The sequence below is a fragment of the Piliocolobus tephrosceles genome, chromosome 19 (assembly GCF_002776525.5).
Source record: "Piliocolobus tephrosceles isolate RC106 chromosome 19, ASM277652v3, whole genome shotgun sequence".
Classification (NCBI taxonomy): Eukaryota; Metazoa; Chordata; class Mammalia; order Primates; family Cercopithecidae; genus Piliocolobus; species Piliocolobus tephrosceles.
In genome coordinates this window covers 2,740,018-2,763,093 of record NC_045452.1, presented here as the reverse complement: position 1 = coordinate 2,763,093, position 23,076 = coordinate 2,740,018, and the positions used below count along the sequence as shown (strand labels likewise).

General features: G+C 42.5%; 1 protein-coding gene across 6 annotated transcripts in view; it reads left to right on the top strand.

The window, feature by feature from the left end:
- The window catches only part of LOC111526725 (protein HIRA), a 102,547-nt gene extending 81,572 nt beyond the window's left edge, over positions 1 to 20,975 (top strand). For 5 of the 6 annotated variants that reach the window (XM_023192583.1, XM_023192588.2, XM_023192586.1 and 2 more), the window contains one exon: positions 20,103 to 20,975. In XM_023192583.1, the coding sequence (XP_023048351.1) occupies positions 20,103 to 20,542 (440 nt within the window). In that variant the 3' untranslated portion in view covers positions 20,543 to 20,975. Of the gene's footprint in view, positions 1 to 74; positions 164 to 20,102 lie in introns of all 6 variants that reach the window. The other variant, XM_023192584.2, reaches the window with a different exon arrangement.
- Positions 20,976 to 23,076: the final 2,101 nt, after the last annotated feature.

Genomic DNA, 23,076 nt, shown 5'->3' with positions numbered 1-23,076 from the left:
TTCTTTTTGTAATGTGTTCCTATTTCTGTTTTGTTTTTTTTTGTTTGTTTGTTTGTTTGTTTTTCTATAATTAGGGTTTGAATACCGACTTCGAGAAATATGCAAGGACTTACTGGGTCCGGTTCACTACTCCACTGGAAGCCAGTGGGAGTCAACAGTAGTGGTAGGTGCTTCTTTCATTGTTGCTGCAAGAATTCTTTCTTGAAACATGAAGGTGGAGATTTTTTAAATAAGCCAAAGGGCTTTGAATTGTGTCCCGTTAGACTTCTCCAGCACCCAGCCTCAGGTCCCAGCATCAGTGAGAGGGTGACATGCCTGCCCTCCACAACCTGGCAGGAGGTGGGCCCTGGACATCAGGAGCCACAGAGTGCTCCTCCACATGCCTATGCTGAGGGAGGCTGCCTGCATGGGCGCTGGGCTTGGTTGTGAAGACAAAAGACAGAAGGTACTTCCCTGCCTTCATGGAGCTCAGTCTGGTAGGGATGCACACATAAGCAGGGAGGCAGTTAGGTCAACAAAATATTTTCAGACTAGATTCAGACTGAGAAGGAAATAAGCAGGGTCTTCAGATGAGAGTGCCTGGGAAGGAGTGACCAGGGAAGGCCTCGCGAGAGGACACTGCAGATGAAACCCAAGGAGAAGAGTGAGACGGCCATATAGAGACCTGGAGAAAGTGTTTCCTAGTAGAAGTGAGAATAAAAGTAAAGAGTGTTTGATTTGTTTGAAGCCACTGTGGCTGGCACATAGAAGGCAAAAGGAGAGGGTGGTGTGAGATGAGGCAGGAGGTGGACCACAGAGACCTTTCAAGGAGCTAGCGTTTTCTTCTTGGCAGAGTTGGCGCAGAGGTGTCACGAACTAAAATAGAAAAACAATCAGGGATTGTCTTCTGTAACAGTCCCAGGAAGAGATGAAGGTGACTTGGATCAGTGTGGTAGCCATGGAGAGGGGAAAGGAGACAGGTTCAAGATGTATTTTGGAGGCAGAACCAATAAGATTTGATGGGTGGTTGAATGTGGAAGGAAAGAGCGTAATGAACATGTGGCACCTCCAGGTGTAGCTGCAAAAAATGGATGCCGGAACTATTGATTAAATCAGGAAAGGAACAGATTGGTGGGGGATGGGAGAAGGTATGGATCTAAGAGTTAGCTCACAGTTTCATTCAGTCATTGAGCAATCACTGATGGGGCACCTCCCCTGGCCAGGCGTGGTATAGGCATGGGGCAGGCAGCAGTGAATAAGGCAGACTGAGTCCTTGCATTCATGGATCTGCTTTCTTATGGAGAGAGACAGACTAAGCAAATGAGAAGAGGTATCTGTAGTGTCTTGAGTGGTGATGGATGCCATGGAAAAAAAAATAAAAGGGCAGGGAGATACAGAATACTGGCAGGACACTGTTTCATGTTGGGCAATTAAGAAAGGCCAAACTAAGCTTGCAGTGAGCCAAGATCGCACCACTGCACTCCAGCCTGGGCAACAGAGCGAGACTCCGTCTCAAAAAAAAAAGAAAAGAAAAGGCCAAAGTGACAGATAAGCAGAGACCAGAAAAGGTGAGGGATGAAGCCATGCATATATTTGGGAGAAGAACACCCAGGCAGAGGGAAAGTGCAAAGGCCTGAGGTGGGAGAGTTTAGAATTTAAAAGGAACAGCCCAATGGGATGGTAATGGAAGGGCGAAAGGAGTTGACATCAAAAAGGCTGGAGGGTCAACCCTCACAGGCCTTGGTGTGTACAGAGGCCTAATTTTTTATTCCATTTTTAAATTTGACTGTGGTGTACCTTAATTGACTAGGTACTTTGAATCCTAGGTTCAAAGTCAAATCCCCTTAGGTCCCTGAAGGCATTGTTCCATAGACTTTGCATCCAGTTTTATTGCTAAAAAATCTATTGTAAATCTAATTTCCATTGCTTTGTAAGTACTTTGGGATTCTATCTTGGTGTTTTGAAGATTCAAAAAGCTCATTCATTCTGTGGAAATAGAGATAGAGACCAGTGATTTTCTTCGTTTTTCCTATTTGATTATTTCTTCCCTTTCATTTTTCCTATCATCTGAGAGATGTAATATCCTCTCTTTTTAAAAACAGCTGTATCGCTGGGCGCAGTGGCTCATGCCTGTAATCCCAGCACTTTGGGAGACCGAGGTAGATCACCTGAGGTCAGGAGTTCAAGACCTGCCTGGCCACCATGCTGAAATCCTGTCTCTACTAAAAATATAAAAATTAGCTGGGTGTGGTGGCACACGACTGTAATCCCAGCTACTGGGGAGGCAGAGGCAGGAGAATAGCTTGAACCCGGGAGGAGGAGGCTGCAGTAAGCCAAGATTGCACTACTGCACTCCATCCTGGGAGACAGAGCAAGACTCCGTCTCAAGAAAAGGAAAAATTTTAAAAAAGTAAAATCGGCTGTATCAGGCCAGGCGTGGTGGCTCATGCCTATAATCCCAGCACTTTGGGAGGCTGAGGTGGGCGGATCACCTGAGGTCAGGAGTTTGAGACCAACGCAGCCAATATGGTGAAACCCTGACTCTACTAAAAAACAAAAATTAGCTGGGCTTGGTGACATGCACCTGTAATCCCAGCTACTCAGGAGGCTGAGGCAGGAGAATTGCTTGAACCCAGGAGGCAGAGCCAAGATCGTGCCATTGCACTCCAGCCTGGGCTACAAGAGCGAAACTCCATCTCCAAAAAAAAAAAAAAGGGGGTCGGGCGTGGTGGTTCATGCCTATAATTCCAGCACTTTGGGAGGCCAAGGTGGATCAGATCATGAGGTCAGGAGTTTGAGACCAGCCTGGCCAACATAGTGAAACCCCATCTCTACTAAAAATACAAAAAATTATCCAGGCATGGTGGCGGGCACCTGTAATCCTAGCTACTCGGGAGGCTGGGGCAGGAGAATCACTTGAACCCAGGAGGTGAAGGTTGCAGTGAGATCACGCCATTGCACACCAGCCCAGGCGACAGTGTGAGACTCCGTCTCAAAAAAATATATATATATATATCAGCTATATCATTTTTTATGCTTTCAATTCTTCGCCAGATTTTTAATTTAGTCTTTTATCTACTTTAGCATAATAATCTTAGTTATTTTAAAGCTTTATGTCTGATAATTCTAGTATCGGAAGCCTTCACAGATCTATTTCTGTTGCCTATGAATATTTCTGCTGTTTCTCATTCAGATTGTCTTATCTCCTTATGTACCTGGTTATTTTTTATTGTCTGGTGGACATAGTATTTGAAAAATTTATTGTAGAAATAGTTTGAGGCCTAAGATGATGTTATCTTCTACTACAGAACACTTCTGTTTGCTTCTGCCGACTTCTTGGCAGTAGCACTGTAGGGATGCCATGATCCTGTTCAGGGACTGAAGTTTTGTAGACTGCCTGGAACTGAAAGCTGGGTGCTAGCTGGTGTAGATGCTGGTTTACTTCCAGTTGACACTTATTCTAGGTTGCATACCTTTGGAATACCAGGACAAAGGAGGGGTAAGTTAACAGGGCCCTAGCCCCTGCTTTGGTCCCCCTAGGCCCTCAAGTTATTGTTTGTTTTTCCAAGACAGAGTCTCGCTCTGTCGCCCAGGCTGGAGTGCAGTGGCACAATCTCACCTCACTGTAACCTCCACCTCCTGGGTTCAAGCGATTCTCCTGCCTCAGCCTCCCAAGTAGCTGGGATTACAGGCACATGCCACTATGCCCAACTAACTTTTTTTAGTAGAGGCGGGGTTTCACCATGTTGGCCAGGCTGGTCTCAAACTCCTGACCTCGGGTGATCTACCCACCTCAGCCTCCCAAAGTGCTGGGATTACAGACATGAGCCACCGCGCCCAACCCAGACCCTCAAGTTTAGTAGAAGTTCTGCCTAGCCTCTGGACAATTATTTCCAAAGCAAAGACATCGCTCTTTGGATTTCTGTCTTCCCCATACCATGGCTCGGTTATTTATCACTAACGCATTAGCTCTCAGAAGTTTGCTTCTATTTGTCCACCTTTTTTTCTTTGTTGTCAGTGAGGAAGCCTGTTCTGAATTGCATGGTCTGTTAATAGAAGGAAAGCTTTGTGATATCTTCTCAGATATCAGCTGCAGATGCTAACATTTTCTAAAATAACTTGTTCCCTGAATTATCTGCCTTTTCTGGTTCAATCTTTGATTTGTTCATTGTGGTCTTTCCTTTACCCTATCTGGAAATCCTTGGTTATCAGGTTGTAGTTACAAGTGAAGGACCCAGATTGGTAGTGCACTCAGGTTTCTTTTTCAAGAGTACAGCTGTTTGCTTAGCACATCTCACCTCCAGGACAGGCTGATGAGCCATCTACTAGAGTGGGAGGCAGGCAGATACCTGCCCAACGAGTCCCCATCATGGGCAGGTTGTGGCGCTTCATTCTGTCAGCCTTAGCCCAGGATGCCAGCCAAAGCTCACTATAGTAGTTCTCTTTCTTAGCCTGAAAGTAAGCACTCTGGGTCGTGGTGGTACAGACAGAAGGAGCCACAAACAGGCTACCATTTGATGGCCATGATTTCTTCTTCTCCCCTCCTTCCTGCTGATTGTTCTTGCCAACTCCAAACAGGACACTTCACTGAGGCTCTGCCTAAGAGAATCTGTGGTTCCCCTCCCAGGGTCACCTATCAGTATGTACCACCTGCTTTCCACCCTTTGTATAGGTCTACTAGCCCTTCCCTCATGGTTACAAGGTGGCTTCCATGTCCAAGATCAGGGAAGGAGAGAGAACAGGAGAAATCTGGCAACAGCAGCATTCACCCTGTCATCAGAAAAGAAATGCTCTCCCAGAAACTAGTCTGTGCCTCACAGGCAACCATTAAATCACTTGGGCACCCACCCCTACTGCAAGAGAGGCTGGGAAAATGAGCAGCTTTTCTGCCTCTGTATAAAGAATATGTAGGAGAAGAGAATTTAGAGCAGACATAGACATAGCCAATCCCAGTGTCTTCTGCCATATCCTGTCCTGATCTCAACACTATTCTGAATTTGTTCCTTTTTTTCTTTTGTTTACTGTCTTTTCATCTAGATATTGGGGTAGAGGAGATGAGTGAGCATGAGCCTTCTGTGCTCTTGTTGAGTTTATTTATCAACGCTTTTTTTTTTTTTTTTTTTTTAGACAGAGTCTCTCTGTCACCCAGGCTAGAGTGTGGAGTGTAGTGGCGTGATCTTGGCTCACTGCAGCCTCTGCCTCCTGGGTTTAAGCGATTTGCCTCCCAAGTAGCCGGGATTTCAGGCACGCACCACCCATGCCCAGCTAATTTTTCTATTTTTAGTAGAGACGGGGTTTCGCCATGTTGGTCAGGCTGGTCTTGAACTCCTGACCTCAGGTGATTCGCCCACCTCAGCCTCCCAAAGTGCTGGAATTACAGGGGCGAGCCACCGCGCCCAGCCTTATTTATCAACACTCTTATGGTGAGAATTGGTCATTCAAGTGGAGCTGATCCTTCAAATAACTGGGAAAATATAGCTGTGGTTGGAGGATGGACTTCCAACCAGCCATGCTGACTCAGCAGCCCTCCCAAGAAGGCTTCTTAGGAGAGCATCATTTCATATATTTAAGAGCCACTTGTGTTTCCTTTTTTTTGAACTATCTGTTGAAATAATTGTTGCCATTTGTTTTTCTTATTGGTTTATAGGAACTCTTTATATATTATAGGAGGTCTTTATATACTCTGATTTGAGCTGCCAGTGCACCACAGGGATGCCAAAGGTTCAGATTTCTTTCAACTTCAAGGATCGTTTGCATGGTTCAGTGTGCACGGAAGGAAAATGGGAAGCAGAAGGTTGGGACACTAAGCAACCACCTTTCAGGTTCCTGGGCTCTGTTCTGGCTCCAGCCTCCCCAGCCAGGCTCTGCTCTTAGGAAACCTTCCTTTGGTGTGGTCTTCAGTGTAAGACAGGTGTCCCCAACCCCTGGGCCACAGACCAGTCAGCAGCAACATTAAGGAGCACAAACCGTATTGTGAACTGCACATACAAGAGATCTAGATTGTGCTCTCCTTATAAGAATCTAATGCCTGATGATCTGAGGTGGAACAGTTTTATCCTGAAACCATCTTCCCCTACCCCGCTGGTCCATGAAAAAGTTGTCTTCCACAAGACCAGTCCTGGGTGCCAAAAAGGTTAGGGACTGCTGCTGTAAGACCTGTGGCAGTGACCAGAGAGGTGGTGATTAAGTTGTGTGTTGCAGGCCGTACAAAGAGCTATGTACATCGCATCCTGAAACAGTGGAGAAAACCATCCTTTACTGAGAGCTGAAGGGTGAGGAAATGTCAGTAATACTTGGTCGCTCTTTATACTGACTTCAGGCCAGAGGGCAAGTCCTCTTGCAGCTCTTGCAGCTTCTTCCTAGTACCACAGGCAGGCAGAATGTTTTGCTTTGTTTATAGTAGTTTTTCGCTGAATCTTTAGGGTTTTCCATATATAAGATAATGTCATCTGTGAACAGAGATAATTTTACTACTTTTTTCCCAATTTGGTTGCCTTTTATTTCTTTTTCTTGCCTAATTGATCTGTCTAGAACTTTTAATACTATGTTAAATATTAGTGCTGGAAGCAGGCATCCTTCTCTTGTTCCTGATGTTAGAGGAAAAGCTTTTAGTCTTTTACCATTAAGTATGATGTTAGCTGTGGGCTTTTTATTTATGGTCTTTATTATGTTGAGGTAGTTTTCTTCCATTCCTAGTTTGTTGAGTGCTTTTACCAAGAAAGAGTGTTGAATTTTCTCAGATGCTTTTTCTGTAGTAAGATGATCATATCATTTTAAAATTTTCTTTAATTTCTTTTTTTTTTTTTTTTTTTTTTTTGAGATGGAGTCTTGCTCTGTCTCCCGGGCTGGAGTGCAGTGGCCGGATCTCAGCTCACTGCAAGCTCCGCCTCCCGGGTTTACGCCATTCTCCTGGCTCCGCCTCCCGAGTAGCTGGGACTACAGGCGCCCGCCACCTCGCCCGGCTAGTTTTTTGTATTTTTTTAGTAGAGACGGGGTTTCACCGTGTTAGCCAAGATGGTCTCGATCTCCTGACCTCGCCCGTCTCGGCCTCCCAAAGTGCTGGGATTACAGGCTTGAGTCACCGCGCCCGGCTAATTTTCTTTAATTTCATTAATGTGATACATTACAATGATTGGTTTTCATATATTAAACGATTCTTGCATTCAAGGAATAAATCCCACTTAGTCATGGTGTGTGATTCTTTTAATGTGCTTTTGAATTGTCTTTGCTAGCATTTTCTTGAGGATTTTTACATCACTGTTTACAAAGGATATTGGTCTAATAGTTTTCTTGTAGTATCTTTGTCTGGCTTTGTCAGGGTAATGCTGTCCTCATAGAACGAAATAGGAAATGTTCCTACCTATTTGAGTTTTTGGAAGGAGGATTGATGTTAATTCTTTAAATGTTTGGTAGAATACATCAGAGAAGCTATATGATTCTAGGCTTTTCTTTATGAGAGGGTTTGGATTATTGATTCAGTGTTCTTGCTCGTTAGAGATCTGTTCAGATTTTTAATTTCTTTATGAGCCAGTCTTGGTAAGTTGTCTCCATTTTATGTAGGTTATCAGATTTATTGTCATGTAGTTGTTCATGCTGTTCTCTTATTTATAATCTTTTTTATTTTTGTGGCATTGGTTGTAATGTCCCCACTTTCATTTTTGATTTTCATTATTTGGATCTTGTCTCTCTTAAAAGTTTGTCAATTTTGTTCATCTTTTCAAAGAATCAACTCTTGGTTTCATTGATTATTATTTTTCTATTTATCTTGTTTATTTCTGCATTATCTTTATTATTTTCTTCTGCTAGCTTTGGATATAGTTCTTTTTCTAGTTCCTTAAGGTGTAATGTTAGATTATTGATTTGAGATCAGCTTTCACTGCATACTGTTTTAGTATGTTGTATTTTCATTTTCATTTGTCTCACTTTGTTTAATAGTGTGTTTTTTCAGCCAGGCGTGGTGGCTCACACCTGTAATCCCAGCCCTTTGGGAAGCTGAGGTGGGAAGATCACTTGAAGTCAGGAGTTCGAGACCAGCCTGAGCAACATAGCAATACTCACTCTCTCTCTCTCTCTCTCTCTCTTTTTTTCCCTCACTGTGGCCTCAACCTTCTGGCTCAAGCAATCCTCCTGCCTCTGCCTCCTGAGTAGCTGGGACTACGGGTGTGCACCACCACACCCAGCTGATTTTTGTATCTTTTATACAGATGGGAACAATATGTTTTCCAACTTCCACGATGTTGTAGATTTTTGGAGACAGAGTCTGACTCTGCCATCCAGGGTGGAGTACATTGGCGTAATCTCGGCTCACTTCAACCTCCACCTCCCAGGCTCAAGCAGTTTTCCCATATCAGCCTCCTGAGTAGCTGGGACCACAGATGTGTGCCACCATGCCTGGCTAGTTTTTTTTTTTTTTTTTTTTTGGTAGAGGTGGGATTTTGCTGTGTTGCCCAGGCTGGTCTCGAACTCCTGAGCTCAAGCAATCCACCTACCTCGGCCTCCCAAAGTGCTGGGATTATAGGTGTGAGCCACTGCACCTGGCCTCTTTTCTTTCCTTTAAATATGTCTTCCCACTGACTATACTGATAATCTTATTGAATATCCTATTTACATGAGTTGCTTTTCTTTTCTTTTTTTTTTTTTTTTTGACATTTTAGTGCACCCATCACCTGAGCAGTGTACACTGTACCTAATGTGTAGTCTTTTATCCCTCACCCCCTTCACCCTTCCCCTTTAGTCCCCAAAGTCCATTACATCATTGTTATGCCTTTGCATCCTCATAGGTTAGCTCCTACTTATAAGTGAGAACATATAATGTTTGATTTTCCATTCCTGAGATACTTCACTTAGAATAATGGTCTCCAACTCCATCTAGGTTGCTGTGAATGCCATTATTTCATTCCTTTTTAAGGCTGACGAGTATTCCATGGTGTATGTATACCACATTTTCTTTATCCACTCATTGGTTGATGGGCATTTAGACTGGTTCTGTATTTTTGCAATTGCAAATGGTGCTGCTATAAATGTGTGTACAAGTGTATTGTTCACATAATGACTTCTTTTCCACTGGGTAGATACACGGTAGTGGGATTGCTGGATCAAATGGTAGTTCTACTTTTAGTTCTTTAAGGAATCTTTGGCCAGGTGCAGTAACTCATGCCTGTAATCCCAGCACTTTGGGAGGCCGAGGCAGGAAGATCACCTAAGGTCAGGAGTTCGAGACCAGCGCAGCCAACATGATGAAACCCCATCTCTACTAAAAATACAAAAAATTAGCCAGCCATGGAGGCACGTGCCTGTAGTCCCAGCTACTCCAGAGGCTGAAGCAGGAGAATCACTTGAACCCAGGAGGCAGAGGTTCCAGTGAGCCAAGATCGTGCCACTGCTTTCCAGCCCGTGTGACAGAGTGAGACTGTGTCTCCAGAAAGAGTCCCCATACTGTTTTCCATAGTGGTTGTACTAGTTTACGTTCCCATCAGCAGTGTAAAAGCGTTCCCTTTTCACCACCTCCATGCTAATATCTATTTTTTTTTTATTTTTTAATTATGGCCATTCTTGCAGGAGTAAGGTGGTATGTCATTGTGGTTTTGATTTGCATTTGCCTGATAATTAGTGATGTTGAGCATTTTTTTCATGGGTTTATTGGCCATTTGTATATCTTCTTTTGAGAATTGTCTATTCATGTTCTTTGCCCACTTTTGAATGGGTTATTTTTTTCTTGATGATTTGTTTGAGTTCCTTGTAGATTCCAGATATTAGTCCTTTGTCAGATGCATACTTTGCAAATATTTTCTCCCACTCTGTGGGTTGTCTGTTTACTCTGCTGATTATTTCTTTTTCTGTGCAGAAGCTTTTAAGTTTAATCAGGTCCCATCTATTTATCTTTGTTTTTGTAGCATTTGCTTTTGGGTTCGTAGTCATGAACTATTTGCCTAAGCCAATGTATAGAAGAGTTTTTCCGATGTTATCTTCTAGAATTGTTGTGGTTTCAGATCATAGATTTAAGTCTTTGATCCATCTTGAGTTGATATTTGTATAAGGCGAGAGATGAGGATCCAGCTTCATTCTTCTATATGTGGCTTGCCAGTTATCCCAGCACCATTTCTTGAATGGGGTGTTTGTTCTGCACTCTGTATTTTTGTTTGTTTTGTTGCAGATCTGTTAGCTGTAAGTATTTGGCTTTATTTCTGGGTTCTCTATTCTGTTCCATTGGTCTATGTGCCTATTTTTATACCAGTACCATGCTGTTTTGGTGGTAACAATATCCTTGTAGTATAGTTTGATGTCGGGTAATATGATGCCTCCAGCTTATCTTGCTTTGGCTATTTGGGCTCTTTTTTGTTCCATATGATTTTTTTTTTTTTTTTTTTTTTTTTTTTGAGACGGAGTCCCACTCTGTCACCCAGGTTGGAGTGCAGTGGCACAATCTTGGCTCATTGCAAACTCTGCCTCCAAGGCTCAAGTGATCCTGCACCTCAGCCTCCTGAGTAGCTGGGACTACAGCACGTGCCAGCACACCCAGCTGATTTTTGTAAGTTTTATAAAGACAGGGTTTCACAATGTTACCCAGGCTGATCTTGACCTCCTGGGCTCAAGTGATCTGCCCACCTTAGCTTCCCAAAGTGCTGGGATTACAGACGTGAGCCACCACGCCCTGCTGTGTTTTCATGTGAATTTTAGGTTTTTTTTTCTAGTTCTGTGAAGAATAATCATGGTAGTTTGATGGGAATTATATTGAATCTGTAGATTGCTCTTAGCAGTATGGTCATTTTTTATTCTACCTATCCATGAGCATTTGGATATGTTTCCATTTGTTTGTGTTGTCTATGATTTCTTTCAGCAATCAGTTTTTCAGTTTTTCTTGTAGAGATCTTTCACATCCTTGGTTAGGTATATTCTTAAGTATTTTATTTTATTTTATTTGCAGCTGTTGTAACAAGGGGTTCTTGATTTGATTCTCAGCTTGGTTGTTGTTGGTATACAGCAGTGCTACTGATTTGTGTACATTGATTTTGTACCCTGAAACCTTGCTGAGTTCATTTATTAGATCTAGGAGCTTTTTGGATGAGTCTTTAGTGTTTTCTATGTATACGATCATATCATTGGCAAACAGCGATATTTTTACTTCCCCTTTACATATTTGGATGCCCTTTATTTCTTTCTCTTGTCTGTTTGCTCTGGCTAGGACTTCCAGTACAATGTTGAATAGCAGTGGTGACAATGGGCATTCTTGTCTGTTTGAGTTCTCAGGGGGAACACTTTTATCTTTTCCCTGTTCAGTGTTAAGTTGGCTCTGGGTTTGCCGTAGATGACTTTTATTATCTTGAGGTATTTCCGTTCTATGACAGTTTTGCTGAGGGTTTTAATCAAAGGCATGCTAGATTTTGTCAGATGCTTTTTCTGCATGTATTGAGATGATTGTATGATTTTTATTTTTAATTCTGTTTATGTGATGTATCTCATTTATTGACTTGCATACGTTAAGCCTTCCCTGCATCCCTGGTATGAAACCCACTTGATCATGGTATATTATCCTTTTGATACACCATTGGATTCGATTAGCTAGTATTTTGTTGAGGATTTTTGCATCTATGTTCACCAGGGATATTGGTCTGTAGATTTCATTTTTTGTTATATCCTTTCCTGGTTTTGGTATTAGGGTGATACTGGCTTCATAGAGTGATTTAGAGAGATTCCCTCTATCTTTTGTAATAGCTTCAGTAAGATTGGTACCAATTCTTTGAATGTTCAATATAACTCAGCTGTGAATCCATCTGGTCCTGGACTTTTTTTTTATTGGCAATTTTTAAACTACTATTTCAGCCTTGCTACTTGTTATTGGTCTATTCAAAGTTTCTATTTTTTCCTAATTTAATCTAGGAGGGTTATATATTTCAAGGAATTTATCCATTTCCTCTAGATTTTCTAGTTTGTGTGCATAAAGGTGTTCATAGTAGTCTTGAATGATCTTTTCTATTTCTGTGGTATCAGTTGTAATATCTTCCATTTTGTTTCTAATTTAGCTTAATTGGATCTTTTTTTTTTTTTTTTTTTTCTGAGGCAGAGTCTCACTGTGTTGCCTAGGCTGGAGTGCAGTGGTGCATCTCAGCTCACTACAACCTCTGCCTCCCAGGTTCAAGCAATTCTCAGGCCTCAGCCTCCCAAGTAGCTGGGACTACAGGCATGCGTCACCACACCCAGCTAATTTTTTTGTATTTTTAGTAGAGACGGGGTTTTGGCATGTTGGCCAGGCTGGTCTTGAACTCCTGACCTCAAGTGATCCTCCTGCCTTGGCCTCCAGAATTGCTGGGATTACAGACATGAGCCACCGCACTTGGCCTCTTTCAGACTTTTTGATGTAAGCATTTAATGCTATGAACTTTCTTCTTAGCACTTTTGCTGTGTCCCAGAGGTTTTGATAAGCTGTGTCATTATTATCATTCAGTTCATAAAACTTTTTAATTTCCATCTTGATTTCATTGTTTATCCAAAGATCATTCAGGAGCAGATTATTTAATTTCCATGTATTTGTATAGTTTTGAGGGTCCCTTCTGGAGTTAATTTCCAATTTTATTTTACTGTTGTCTGAGAGGGTACTTGATATAATTTCGATTTTCTTAAGTTTATTGAGACTTATTTTGTGGCCTATCATATGGTTTTTCTTGGAGAATGTTCCATGTGCTGATGAAAAGAATGTATATTCTGCAGTTGTTTGGGAGAATGTTCTGTATATATCTGTTAAGTCCATTTGTTCTAGGGTATAGTTTAAGTCCATTGTTTCTTTGTTGACTTTCTGTCTTGATAAAGTGTCTAGCGCTGTCAGTGGAGTATTGAAGTCTCCCACTGTTATTGTGGTGTTGTGTATCTCATTTCTTATGTTGAGTACTAATTGTTTTATAAATTTGGGAGCTCCCATGTTAGGTGCATATATATTTAGGATTGTGATACTTTCCTGTTGGACCGATCCTTTTATCATTATGTAATGTCCGTTTTTGTCTTTTTCAACTATTGTTGCTTTAAAGTCTGTTTTGTCTTATATAAGAATAGCTATTTCTGCTCGCTTTTGGTTTCTATTTGCATGGAATATCTTTTTTCACCCCTTTACCCTCGGTTCATGTGAGTCCATATGTGTTAGATATTTGGTTGGTGGATTTGTATGCATCCTGCCATTCTGTATCTTTTAAGTGGAGCACTTAGGCTATTTACATTCAACGTTAGTATCGAGATGTGAGGTACTGTTTTATTTACCATGCTTGTTTTTACTTGAATACCTTGTTTTTTTGTTTTTTCGTTTTGTTATTGTTTTATAGGCCCTGTGAGTTTTGTACTTTAAGGAAGTTCTATTTTGGTGTATTTCAAGGTTTTGTTTCAAGATTTAGAACTCCTTTTAGCATTTCTTGTAGTACTGGCTTGGTAGTGGCAAATTCTCTCAGCATTTGTTGGTCTGAAAAATACTTTATGCCTTCTTCATTTATGACCCTTAATTTTGCTGGACACTAAATTCTTGGCTGACAGTTATTTTGTTTGAGCAAGCTAAATATAGGAACCCAAACCCTTCTGGCTTGTAGGGTATCTCCTGAGAAATCTGCTGTTAATCTGATAGGTATTCCGGCCGGGTGCAGTGGCTCATTCCTGTAATCCCAATACTTAGAGAGGCCAAGGTGGGTGGATCATTTAAGGTCAGAAGTTCAAGACCAGCCTGGCCAACACAGTGAAACCCCACCTCTAATAAAAATACAAAACTTATCCAGGCCTGGTGCCAGGCGGCTGTAGTCCCAGCTACTTGGGAGGCTGAGGCAGGAGAATTGCGTGAACCCGGGAGGCAGAGATTGCAGTGAGCCAAGACTGCACCACTGTACTCCAGCCTGGAGGACAAAGCAAGACTCTGTCTCAAAAAAAAAATCTGATAGGCTTTTGTGTATAGGTTACCTGATGCTTTTGCCTTACAGCTCTTAAGATTCTTTCCTTTGTCTTGACTTTAGATAACCTGATGACTGTGTACCTGGGTGATGATCTTTTTGTGGTAAATTTCCCAGGTGTTCTTTGAGCTTCTTGTATTTGGATGTCTAGCAAGGTCAGGGAAGCTTTCCTCAGCTATCCCCTCAAATATGTTTTTCAACCTTTTAGATTTCTCTTCTTAGGAATACCACTTATTTTTATTCTTAGGTTTGACCATTTAACATAATCCCAAATTTCTTGGAGGCTTTGTTCATTTTTTTAAAAAATTATTTTTTCTTTGTCTTTGATTCAAAGTCTTGTCTTCGAATTCTGAAGTTCTCTCTTCTACTTCTTCGATTCTGTTGTTGAAACTTTCCAGTATATTTTGTATTTCCCAAGTGTGTCTTTCATTTCCAGAAGTTTCGATTTTTGATTTTTTGATTTTTTTCTTTATGATGTTGATTTCTCTGGAGCATTTTTCATCCATATCCTATATATTTTTAAAAATTTCTTTAAGTTGATTTTCACCTTTGGTATCTCCTTGAGTAGCTTAGTAATCAACCTTCTGAATTCTTTGGCAATTCAGAGATCATGCCACTGCACTCCAGCCTGGGCAATAGAGCGAGACCCTGTCTCAAAAAAAAAGAAAAAGAAAAAACCAAAAAGTTCTACCTTTTTAGGCCAAATAATGAAAATGTACTTTGTAATTGGTCTTCTTGGTTTGGATCCATTGCTGGGGAGCTAGTGTGGTCTTTTGGAGGTATTATAGAACCTTGTTTTGTCATTATTACCAGAATTACTTTTCTGATTACTTCTCATTTGGGTAGACTACTTCAATGGAAAAATCTGGAACTCAGAGGCTGCTCTTCAGATTATTTTGTCCCACAGGGTGATCCCTTGATTTGGTTACTTCCAGACTGCGGTGATTATTATTGCCCTTCTGGGTCTAACCACCCAGTGGGGCTGCCTGGCTCTGGGCTGATGCTGGGGAACGTTTGCAAAGAATCCGGTGATTTGATCCATCTTCAGGTCTCCCAGCTGTAGATAACCAGCACCTGCTGTGGTGGAGGTGCCAGGGGAATGGCGTAGACTCTGTGAGAGTCCTTGTTTGTAGATATGTTTAGCGTGCAGGCTTTCTCAAATGCTGGTTGTGCTACCAGTGAAGTTATCACATGGACACACTCAGGACCGCTGGTTAGCAAGGATGTTGCAGGCAGTGGAATTAGCTGTTGTTTTTGTCCTTCCTTGGAGTAGGGTTGTTCTGTTATGAATTGCTGTAATGTCCTGAGTTGGTTGGCCTCCAGCCAGTAGGTGGCACTTTTGAGAGAGGCACCAGAGTTTTTCACCTGTCTTGTGGAATTTATAGCAGCCTGCCACTTCTTTCAAAGGATCTGTGATTTCTTTCGGTTTTCCTGGTTTGCTTTTGCAGTGATTCCTGAGTTCTCTACTCAAATTATTGACCAGATGAGATCACTTAGGGTTCGAGGTCCTCTTCCAAGCTTAGTCGTTATTGGAATAGCAGAATTCATTTCCTTGTTAGCTTTCCACCGGCCTCCTCCATCTTGAAGCCAGCAATTGTGCATGTAGTTCTTCACAAACTTCAAATTCCTCTCATAAGTCACTTTTCTCTCGCCACTTTCAAGATTATCTCTTTTGAGAATAATAAAGTATCTAAGAATAAATCTAACAAAGGAAGTGCATAGCCTCTATGCTAAGAATAAACGTTTACTTAAAGTCATTAAAGAAAACCTGGACAAATGATGAGAAAGTGCAGTACAGTAAAGATGCCAACCATTTCTAAATAGACCTGCTGACTCAATGCATCTCTAATCAAATGCCAGCTAGAGGTTTCAGTGACACTTGACAAGCTAATTCTACAATTTATATGTAGGTGTAGAAAGCCAAGAATAGTTAAGACATTCACTATGCTACCAGATATTTGGGTTTATTATGAAGCAGGGATAATTTAGACACTTTGCTATATGAGAGAGAAGACAAAACAGATACAGTGGGGAAAATTTGGGGGGGGGGCGCTATTCAATAATAAATGGAGTTTGGGAAACTGGTTATTTATATGTAACTGAGTAAAAGTAGATCTTCAGTTCATAAAAATATACCTCCAAAGGGTTAAGAATTAAATGTCAAAAGTGTTAATCTAAATGTCAAAATGTAAAAAAGTTCTGGTTGGGCGTAGTGGCTCAAGCCTGTAATCCCAGAACTTTGGGAGGCCGAGGTGGACAGATCACTTGAGGCCAGGAGTTCAAGATCAGCCTTGGCCAATATGGCGAAACCCCATCTCTACTAGAAATACAAAAATTAGCTGGGTATGGTGGCACATAGCTGTAATCCCAGCAACTTAGGAGGCTAAGACACGAGAATTGCTTGAACCTGAGAGGCAGAGGTTGCAGTGAGCCAAGATCACACCACTGCACTTCAGCCTGGGCAACAGAACACGAGACCCTCTCTCAGAAAAAAAAAAAAAAAAAAAAAAGTCAAAAAGTTCTGCCTTTTTAAGCCAAATAATGAAAATGTAGTTTGTAATTATAACATATGTAGAAGTGAAGTGGCATGACAGCAGACAGCAGTATCACAGAGGCCAGGAGTGGGGATATGAAAGTATACCATTAAAAGATTTTTACACATTATGCAAAGTGATATCATAATACTTGAAGACAGACTACGATAAGTAAAGGCATGTACCGTATGTTATATACTATATGTTATATGCCCTAGAGCAACCACCGAAAAAAACCAAAACATAAAACTCGTGCACATGCACATACAAATCCCAAAACAGTAAAAAGAACCATAGCTAAAAAGCTAACAAATGGACAAAATGGAATGATAGAAAAATAATAAATTCATTCAAAAGAAGGCAGAAAAACAGATACATAGGATGGTAGATTTAAACCCTAATATATCAATAATCATTAAATATGTCTAAATTAAAAAGCATAGATTATCAGATCAGATTTAAAAACAACCAGCTGTACGTTGCTTATAAGAAACCCAGCTTACATGTAATAATATAATAGCTTAAAAGTAAAGTGGTTCGTGCCTTAATCCCAGCACTTTGGGAGGCCAAGGCAGGTGGATCACCTGAGGCCAGTCCTGGCTAATTTTTGTATTTTTAGTAGAGATGAGGTTTCGCCATTTTGGCCAGACTGGTCTCGAACGCCTGATCTCAAGTGATCCATCCGCCTCGGCCTCCCAAAGTGCTGGGATTACAGGCATGAGCCACCATGCCTGGCCTAATTTTTGTATTTTTAGTAGAGATGGCGTTTCACCGTGTTGGCTACGCTGGTTTCAAACTCCTGGCCTCAAGCGATCTGCCCGCCTTGGCCTCCCAAAGTGCTGAGATTACAGGCATGAGCTGTCGTGCCCAGCAGACATAAGACTTTGTTTAAAAATGCTCAAGGAGAATAGAGACAACTAAACAAAATCAGGAAAACTATATATAAAGAAAATGAGGGCCGGGCACGGTGGCTCATGCCTGTAATCCCAGCACTTTGGGAGGCCAAGGCGGGCAGATCACAAAGTCATGAGATCAAGACCATCCTAGCTAACACAGTGAAACCCTGTCTCTATTAAAAATACAAAAAAATTAGCTGGGCGTTGTGGCCGGCGCCTGTAGTCCCAGCTACTCGGGAGGCTGAGGCAGGAGAATGGTGTGAACCCGGGAGGCGGAGCTTACAGTGAGCCAAGATCACGCCACTGCACTCCAGCCTGGGCAACAGAGCAAGGCTCCATCTCAAGAAAAAAAAAAAAGAAAATGAGAGTATCAACAAGGAGATAGAAATTCCAAAAAAAGAGCTAAACAGAAATGTGGAGTTTAAAAATACAATAACTGAATTGTAAAGTTCACAAGGGTTCAACAGCAGACTCCAACAGGCAAAAGGGAGAATCAGCAAACTTAAAAATAGGTCATTTGAAATTGTCAAGTATGAGGAGCAAAAAGAAAATAGAATGAATAAAAGCAAACAGAGTCTAAGAAACTTATCAGACACCATCCAAGTATACCCATGTATCCATAATGGGAGTTCTGGAAGTGTAAGAGAGAGAAAGGAGTAGAGTATTTGAAGACATACTGGCTGAAATTTTCCAAATTTGAGGAAAGATGTGGATCTACTAATACAAGAGCCTCAGTGAACTCTAAGTAGGAAAATCCCAAAGGAACCTGCACTGAGACACATTATAGTCAAACTGTGAGAAAGACAAAGAGAAAATCTCATCCTTGGAAGTTTCTTAGATGTCAGTTTTAAAATAGGATTCCTGATGTTTTCTTTGTAGTAATAATTAACTCTTCCTTTCTATTTCTTTGTGAGCTAGTTTTGATACATTATATTTTTCTAAGAATCTCTCCATTTTCTCTAAATGTTCAAATTTCTTAGCATAAAGTTGATAGTAATCATAACTTTTTCTTTCTTCTGTATCTGTAGGTATATCTCTTCTTTATTTCTAATATTATTTCTTTAAGCTTTCTCTCTCTCTCTTGATTAATCCTGCCAGACGTTTCTCTGTTAGTCTTTTCAAGAAATGACTTTTGCCAGGCACAGTGGCTCACGCCTTTAATCCCAGCACTTTGGGAGAACAAGGCAGGAGGATCACTTGAGCTCAGGAGTTTGAGACCAGCCTGGCCAACATGGTGAAACCCCGCTCTACTAAAACTACAAAAATTGGCCAGACATGGTGGCACACACCTGTAGTCCCAGCTACTCGAGTAGCTGAGGCAGGAGGGTTACTTGAGCCTGGGAGGTTGAGGCTGCAGTGAGCTATAATTGCATCACTACACTCCAACCTGGGCAACAGAGCTCGACCCTGTCTCAAAAAAAATAAAATAAAATTGTTTTTATAAATCTTCTCTATTAAATCTTTGTTTTCTATTTATTTATTTCAATTTTTATTTTCTTCTTTTTTAAAAAAATGGGGGGTTTTTTGGTGTTGTTTTTTTCTTTAGTTTTTTTTTTTTTTTTTTTTCCTTTCCCCTGATGGCTTTAGGTTGGAGTCTTGTCATTCTTTCATGTTCTCTAATACAGTATAAGCTGTCGTTTCTAAATGCCTCTAAAGTGCCCACTTTTGCTGAGTCTCACCACTTTTGGAGTATTTTGTGTTTGTTTTTTTTTTTTACCATTCTCTTGTAAGTGATTTTTAATTTCACTTAATTTGAATTCCCCTTTGACCCGTGAGTTTTACTCAGTTATTTTAGTCAGAAAACATGATCTATTTTAGGAGTTCGCAAACTTTTCTGTAAAGGACCAGATGGTAAACATTTCAGGCTTTGCAAATCCATACAATCTCTGGTCTGACTACAGCACTCTGGTGTCGGAGCCTCCCTGTTGGAGCGTGAGCTGCTTCTCCATCAAAGTTGGTCGTCAGCAGCAGCCATTCTCCTGCTTATCCCATCTCTAACAACTTCTGTGTTACTCAAACCTCGTATTTACACTTGTTCTTTACCGTCACTTCTAGTCTTGTTGCAAGTGTATCTGTCACTGTTAATTCAAGATCTTAGGCCTTCTCTTCCAATGTTAAAGTTGTCTGACTGGTAGGTTTCCCTTTGGAGCAGCCGTACTGCTCAGGAGTCTGCTCTTTTGGTCTGTGCAGCAGAGACCCCAACTGGCAATGCTTGTTTCAGACTGTGGTGTGCCAATATGCCCTGACGTGGAGGATGTTTGGGCAACTAAACATAGTTTCGTCAGCATCCAAACATCCTCCACATCAGGGGATACTGGCACCTCATTTGTTTTGCTGGAAAACTAAAGCCAGTCACTGCCCCCCAGGCATGTCCTTGCCCTGGGGCTTGACCCCAAACCCCTGGCAAACATCAGCATGAGGGAACAGCCCCTCCTGAATGGCCAGCCACCTGACCCTAAGCCTTGATGTTCTACTCTCATCCTGCCCTGGATGGTCAGGGCCCTGCTCAGTCACTATAAGGTCAGCAGTGACTATGCCCACAGATGGAGGAGCACTGGTGTCATCCTCCTTTATCCCCATGCTGTGTTGCTCCCACTCCATCTGCCACTTCATCCTGCACATTTGCCCCACAGCTCTCTCACAGTTTCTCACCTGCAGAGAGTTGTTCTTTCCTTCTCCCGTGAGCAGACACAAGGTTCTCTGCCAGGCCAGGAAAGTCCCCACAATCTAGGTCTCATCACTGACACTTGCACTCAGCTGTCACTCTATATCCACAGGGTCTGCGGAAGAGGGAGCTGCTGAAGGAGCTGCTGCCAGTCATCGGGCAGAACCTCCGATTCCAGCGCCTCTTCACCGAGTGTCAGGAACAGCTCGATATCCTGAGGGACAAGTAGCCTGCCCCGGCCTGCCCTGGCTGCAGCAAGGGCAGGGCCACACTCTTGCTGCTGATGACACACAGGGCCACCTCTCACCTGACCAGGCTATAGAGGGAGGAGACACTGGCAGGAGATGTGCTGTCCTGCACCAGCGCCAGCCCAGCTCCCTGGGCAGATGTGCCCTGTGTCCTGGGCCTGGCATTGCCTCAGGAGGGGGAAGCTCATCCCTCTCTCCTAGCCCCCCGTGCAGAGCTAGGGCTGGAGCTCTGCCCAGATGCCCTGAGGCCAGCAAGGCACTCCCAGGCCTGCCGTCTCCAGCACGGCCCCGAGGTGGACACTAGGACACTAGCCCCTGCTGCTGCAGGTGCTGTGCTGCTTCAGCGGTGATGATTGAGCCATTTGTGAGAGAGAATCCGGAAGCGTTAGGTATTATGCAGTCAGCAGACTGACCTGAGACCTATGTAAAAGGAAAGCTGTTCCAACACACGGACTATTTTTGTACTAGAATTTGCTAACTTGTAATATGGAATTTCCTCTGGCCGATAATCAGGATTTCCCTATAAGTCACTTGGACATTGGTCACTTGTAGGAAATTTAAACTCTAATTATGACAGCTACACTGAAAAATAATTGTACTGAAATTAACTTGTCTATCTTCATTTGGTTTTAATTTTTAAATGTTTGTAAAAAGAGACTGTTTTGGGGGAATGGGGCAAAGGGGTGGGCGATTTCTTTTGTAAGTGTAAAATAAATGAACACGCATTGAATACCAAACGCTTCTGATTTCTCTTGCCTTTTCCTTCTAACTTTCATCCTCCCTGCACTGTGCATCTCTCTCCTGAAGTAGGTGGTGACAGAACATGAGAGCCAGAAGGGATCCTTTGTGTCATCTCATTCCCCCCGTCATGGTTAATACTGAGTGTCAACTTGATTGGATTGAAGGATGCAATATTGATCCTGGATGTGTCTGTGAGGGTGTTGCTGAAGGAGATTAACATTTGAGTCAGTGGGCTGGGGAAGGCAGACCTACCCTTAATCAAGTGAGCACCATCTAATCAGCTGCCAACGAATATAAAGCAGGCAGAAAACCGTAAAGAGATGAGACTGGCTTAGCCTCCCAGCCTACATCTTTATGCCATGGCTTCCTGCCCTCGAACATCGGACTCCCAAGTTCTTCAATTTTGGGACTCGAACTGGCTCTCCTTGCTCCTCAGCTTACAGACAGCCTACTGTGGGACCTTATGATTGTGTAAGTTAATACTTAATAAACTTACATATATATTATATATATCTCCTATTAGTTCTGTCCCTGTAGAGAACCCTAATATATCCCCCATGCAGAAATTCATTTCACAGTGTAGAGTGGTCACTTCTGTGGTCACGCAGCACCACAGGTCACCTTGCACATGTCATCTCCCAAGCGAGGCGTCATGGTTCATGGTTCTGGTCTTGCTGTGTCCCAGGTTCAGATCATACTGTGCACCAAGGGCTGCAGCTGTTTGGACAATTTCATGAAAGGAAATCAGTATTTACAGTCTTGGACATATTGGAGAATTATCAGGAAAGTTGGAATTTTATTTGAAAGTGATCCAGACGTTGATCTACAGGAGAAGAGATAGAATCACAGAATCTTTAAGCACAGTGAGGACTGAGTACCACCCACTCCTGGGTCCTGATCTTTGTCACCACCACCCAGTGTGTGGGTCTGAGTCTGGGGAAGGAGCCTTGGACTTGGAATCAGAGGCCTGGGTAACTGACCACTAATCTCTGGCCTAGCAGCCATTCTACTTTATGTCTCACTCGGATGTCAAGTGACTGGGTGAGACCTAGGCACGTGTGCATGCCAAATAAAGCCAGCATAGTGTATGTGTGTGTGTGTGTGTGTACACATAAAAAGCCAGGCTGCAAGTGGGACTTTTCCTTAAGGAATGAAGAGCCAGAGACTTGCTATGCAGGTCAGGCAGCTCCCCTAGCAACTATGCAGCAAGACACTGAGAGCTTTGTGGAGCTCCAGGAAGCAATATATGCCAACAGGCCTATCTGGGCCTCAGCTTTTTAGCTGTCAAATAGAGATTGAGACTAAAAAAATCTGCACTGGGGTTGGGCACGGTGGCTCACACCTCTAATCTCACAAGGTCAGGAATTCGAGCCAGCCTGGCCAATATGATGAAACCCCGTCTCTACTAAAAATACAAAAATTAGCCAGACGTGATGGCACACACCTGTAATCCCAGCTGCTTGGGAGGCTGAGGCAGGAGAATTGCTTGAACCCGGGAGGCAGAGGTTGCAGTGAGCCGAGATCGCGCCACTGCACTCCAGCCTGGGCAACAGAGCAAGACTCCGTCTCAAAAAAAAAAAATCTGCATCGTTATGAGGACAAATTGGGATTGTGTGGGCAAAGTCTTGGCACGTTTCCTCCCTTGAAGGAAATGGCAGTCGTGAGTGACTTTACCACCACTGGAGATGATGAAGAGGTAAGCAGAAAAACATCAAGGCCTTCAACTTACAGACAAGATGGAGTAATAGGGACCAGGTTGACCCTTCTACCTGAAACAACCAAAGGAGCCAGTCAAAATACATGCAATGGTGGTTTCAAGACACTGAATACTATGCTGGGCACAGTAGCATGCACTTGGAGACCCAGCTACATGGGAGGCTGAGGTGGGAGGACCACTTGAGGCCAGGAGTTCAAGGCTGCAATTAGCTATTATCACGCCACTGCATTCCAGCCTGGGCAACACAGGAAGACCCCCATCTTGAAAAAAAAGAAAAGAAAAAGGAAAAAACAGAAAAAGACATTCCAGGTAGTACGCTTGGGCAATCCGTGGGGCTCGCCTTGTTTGTATCCCATCTTGGCAGGGATTACTGTCCTTTG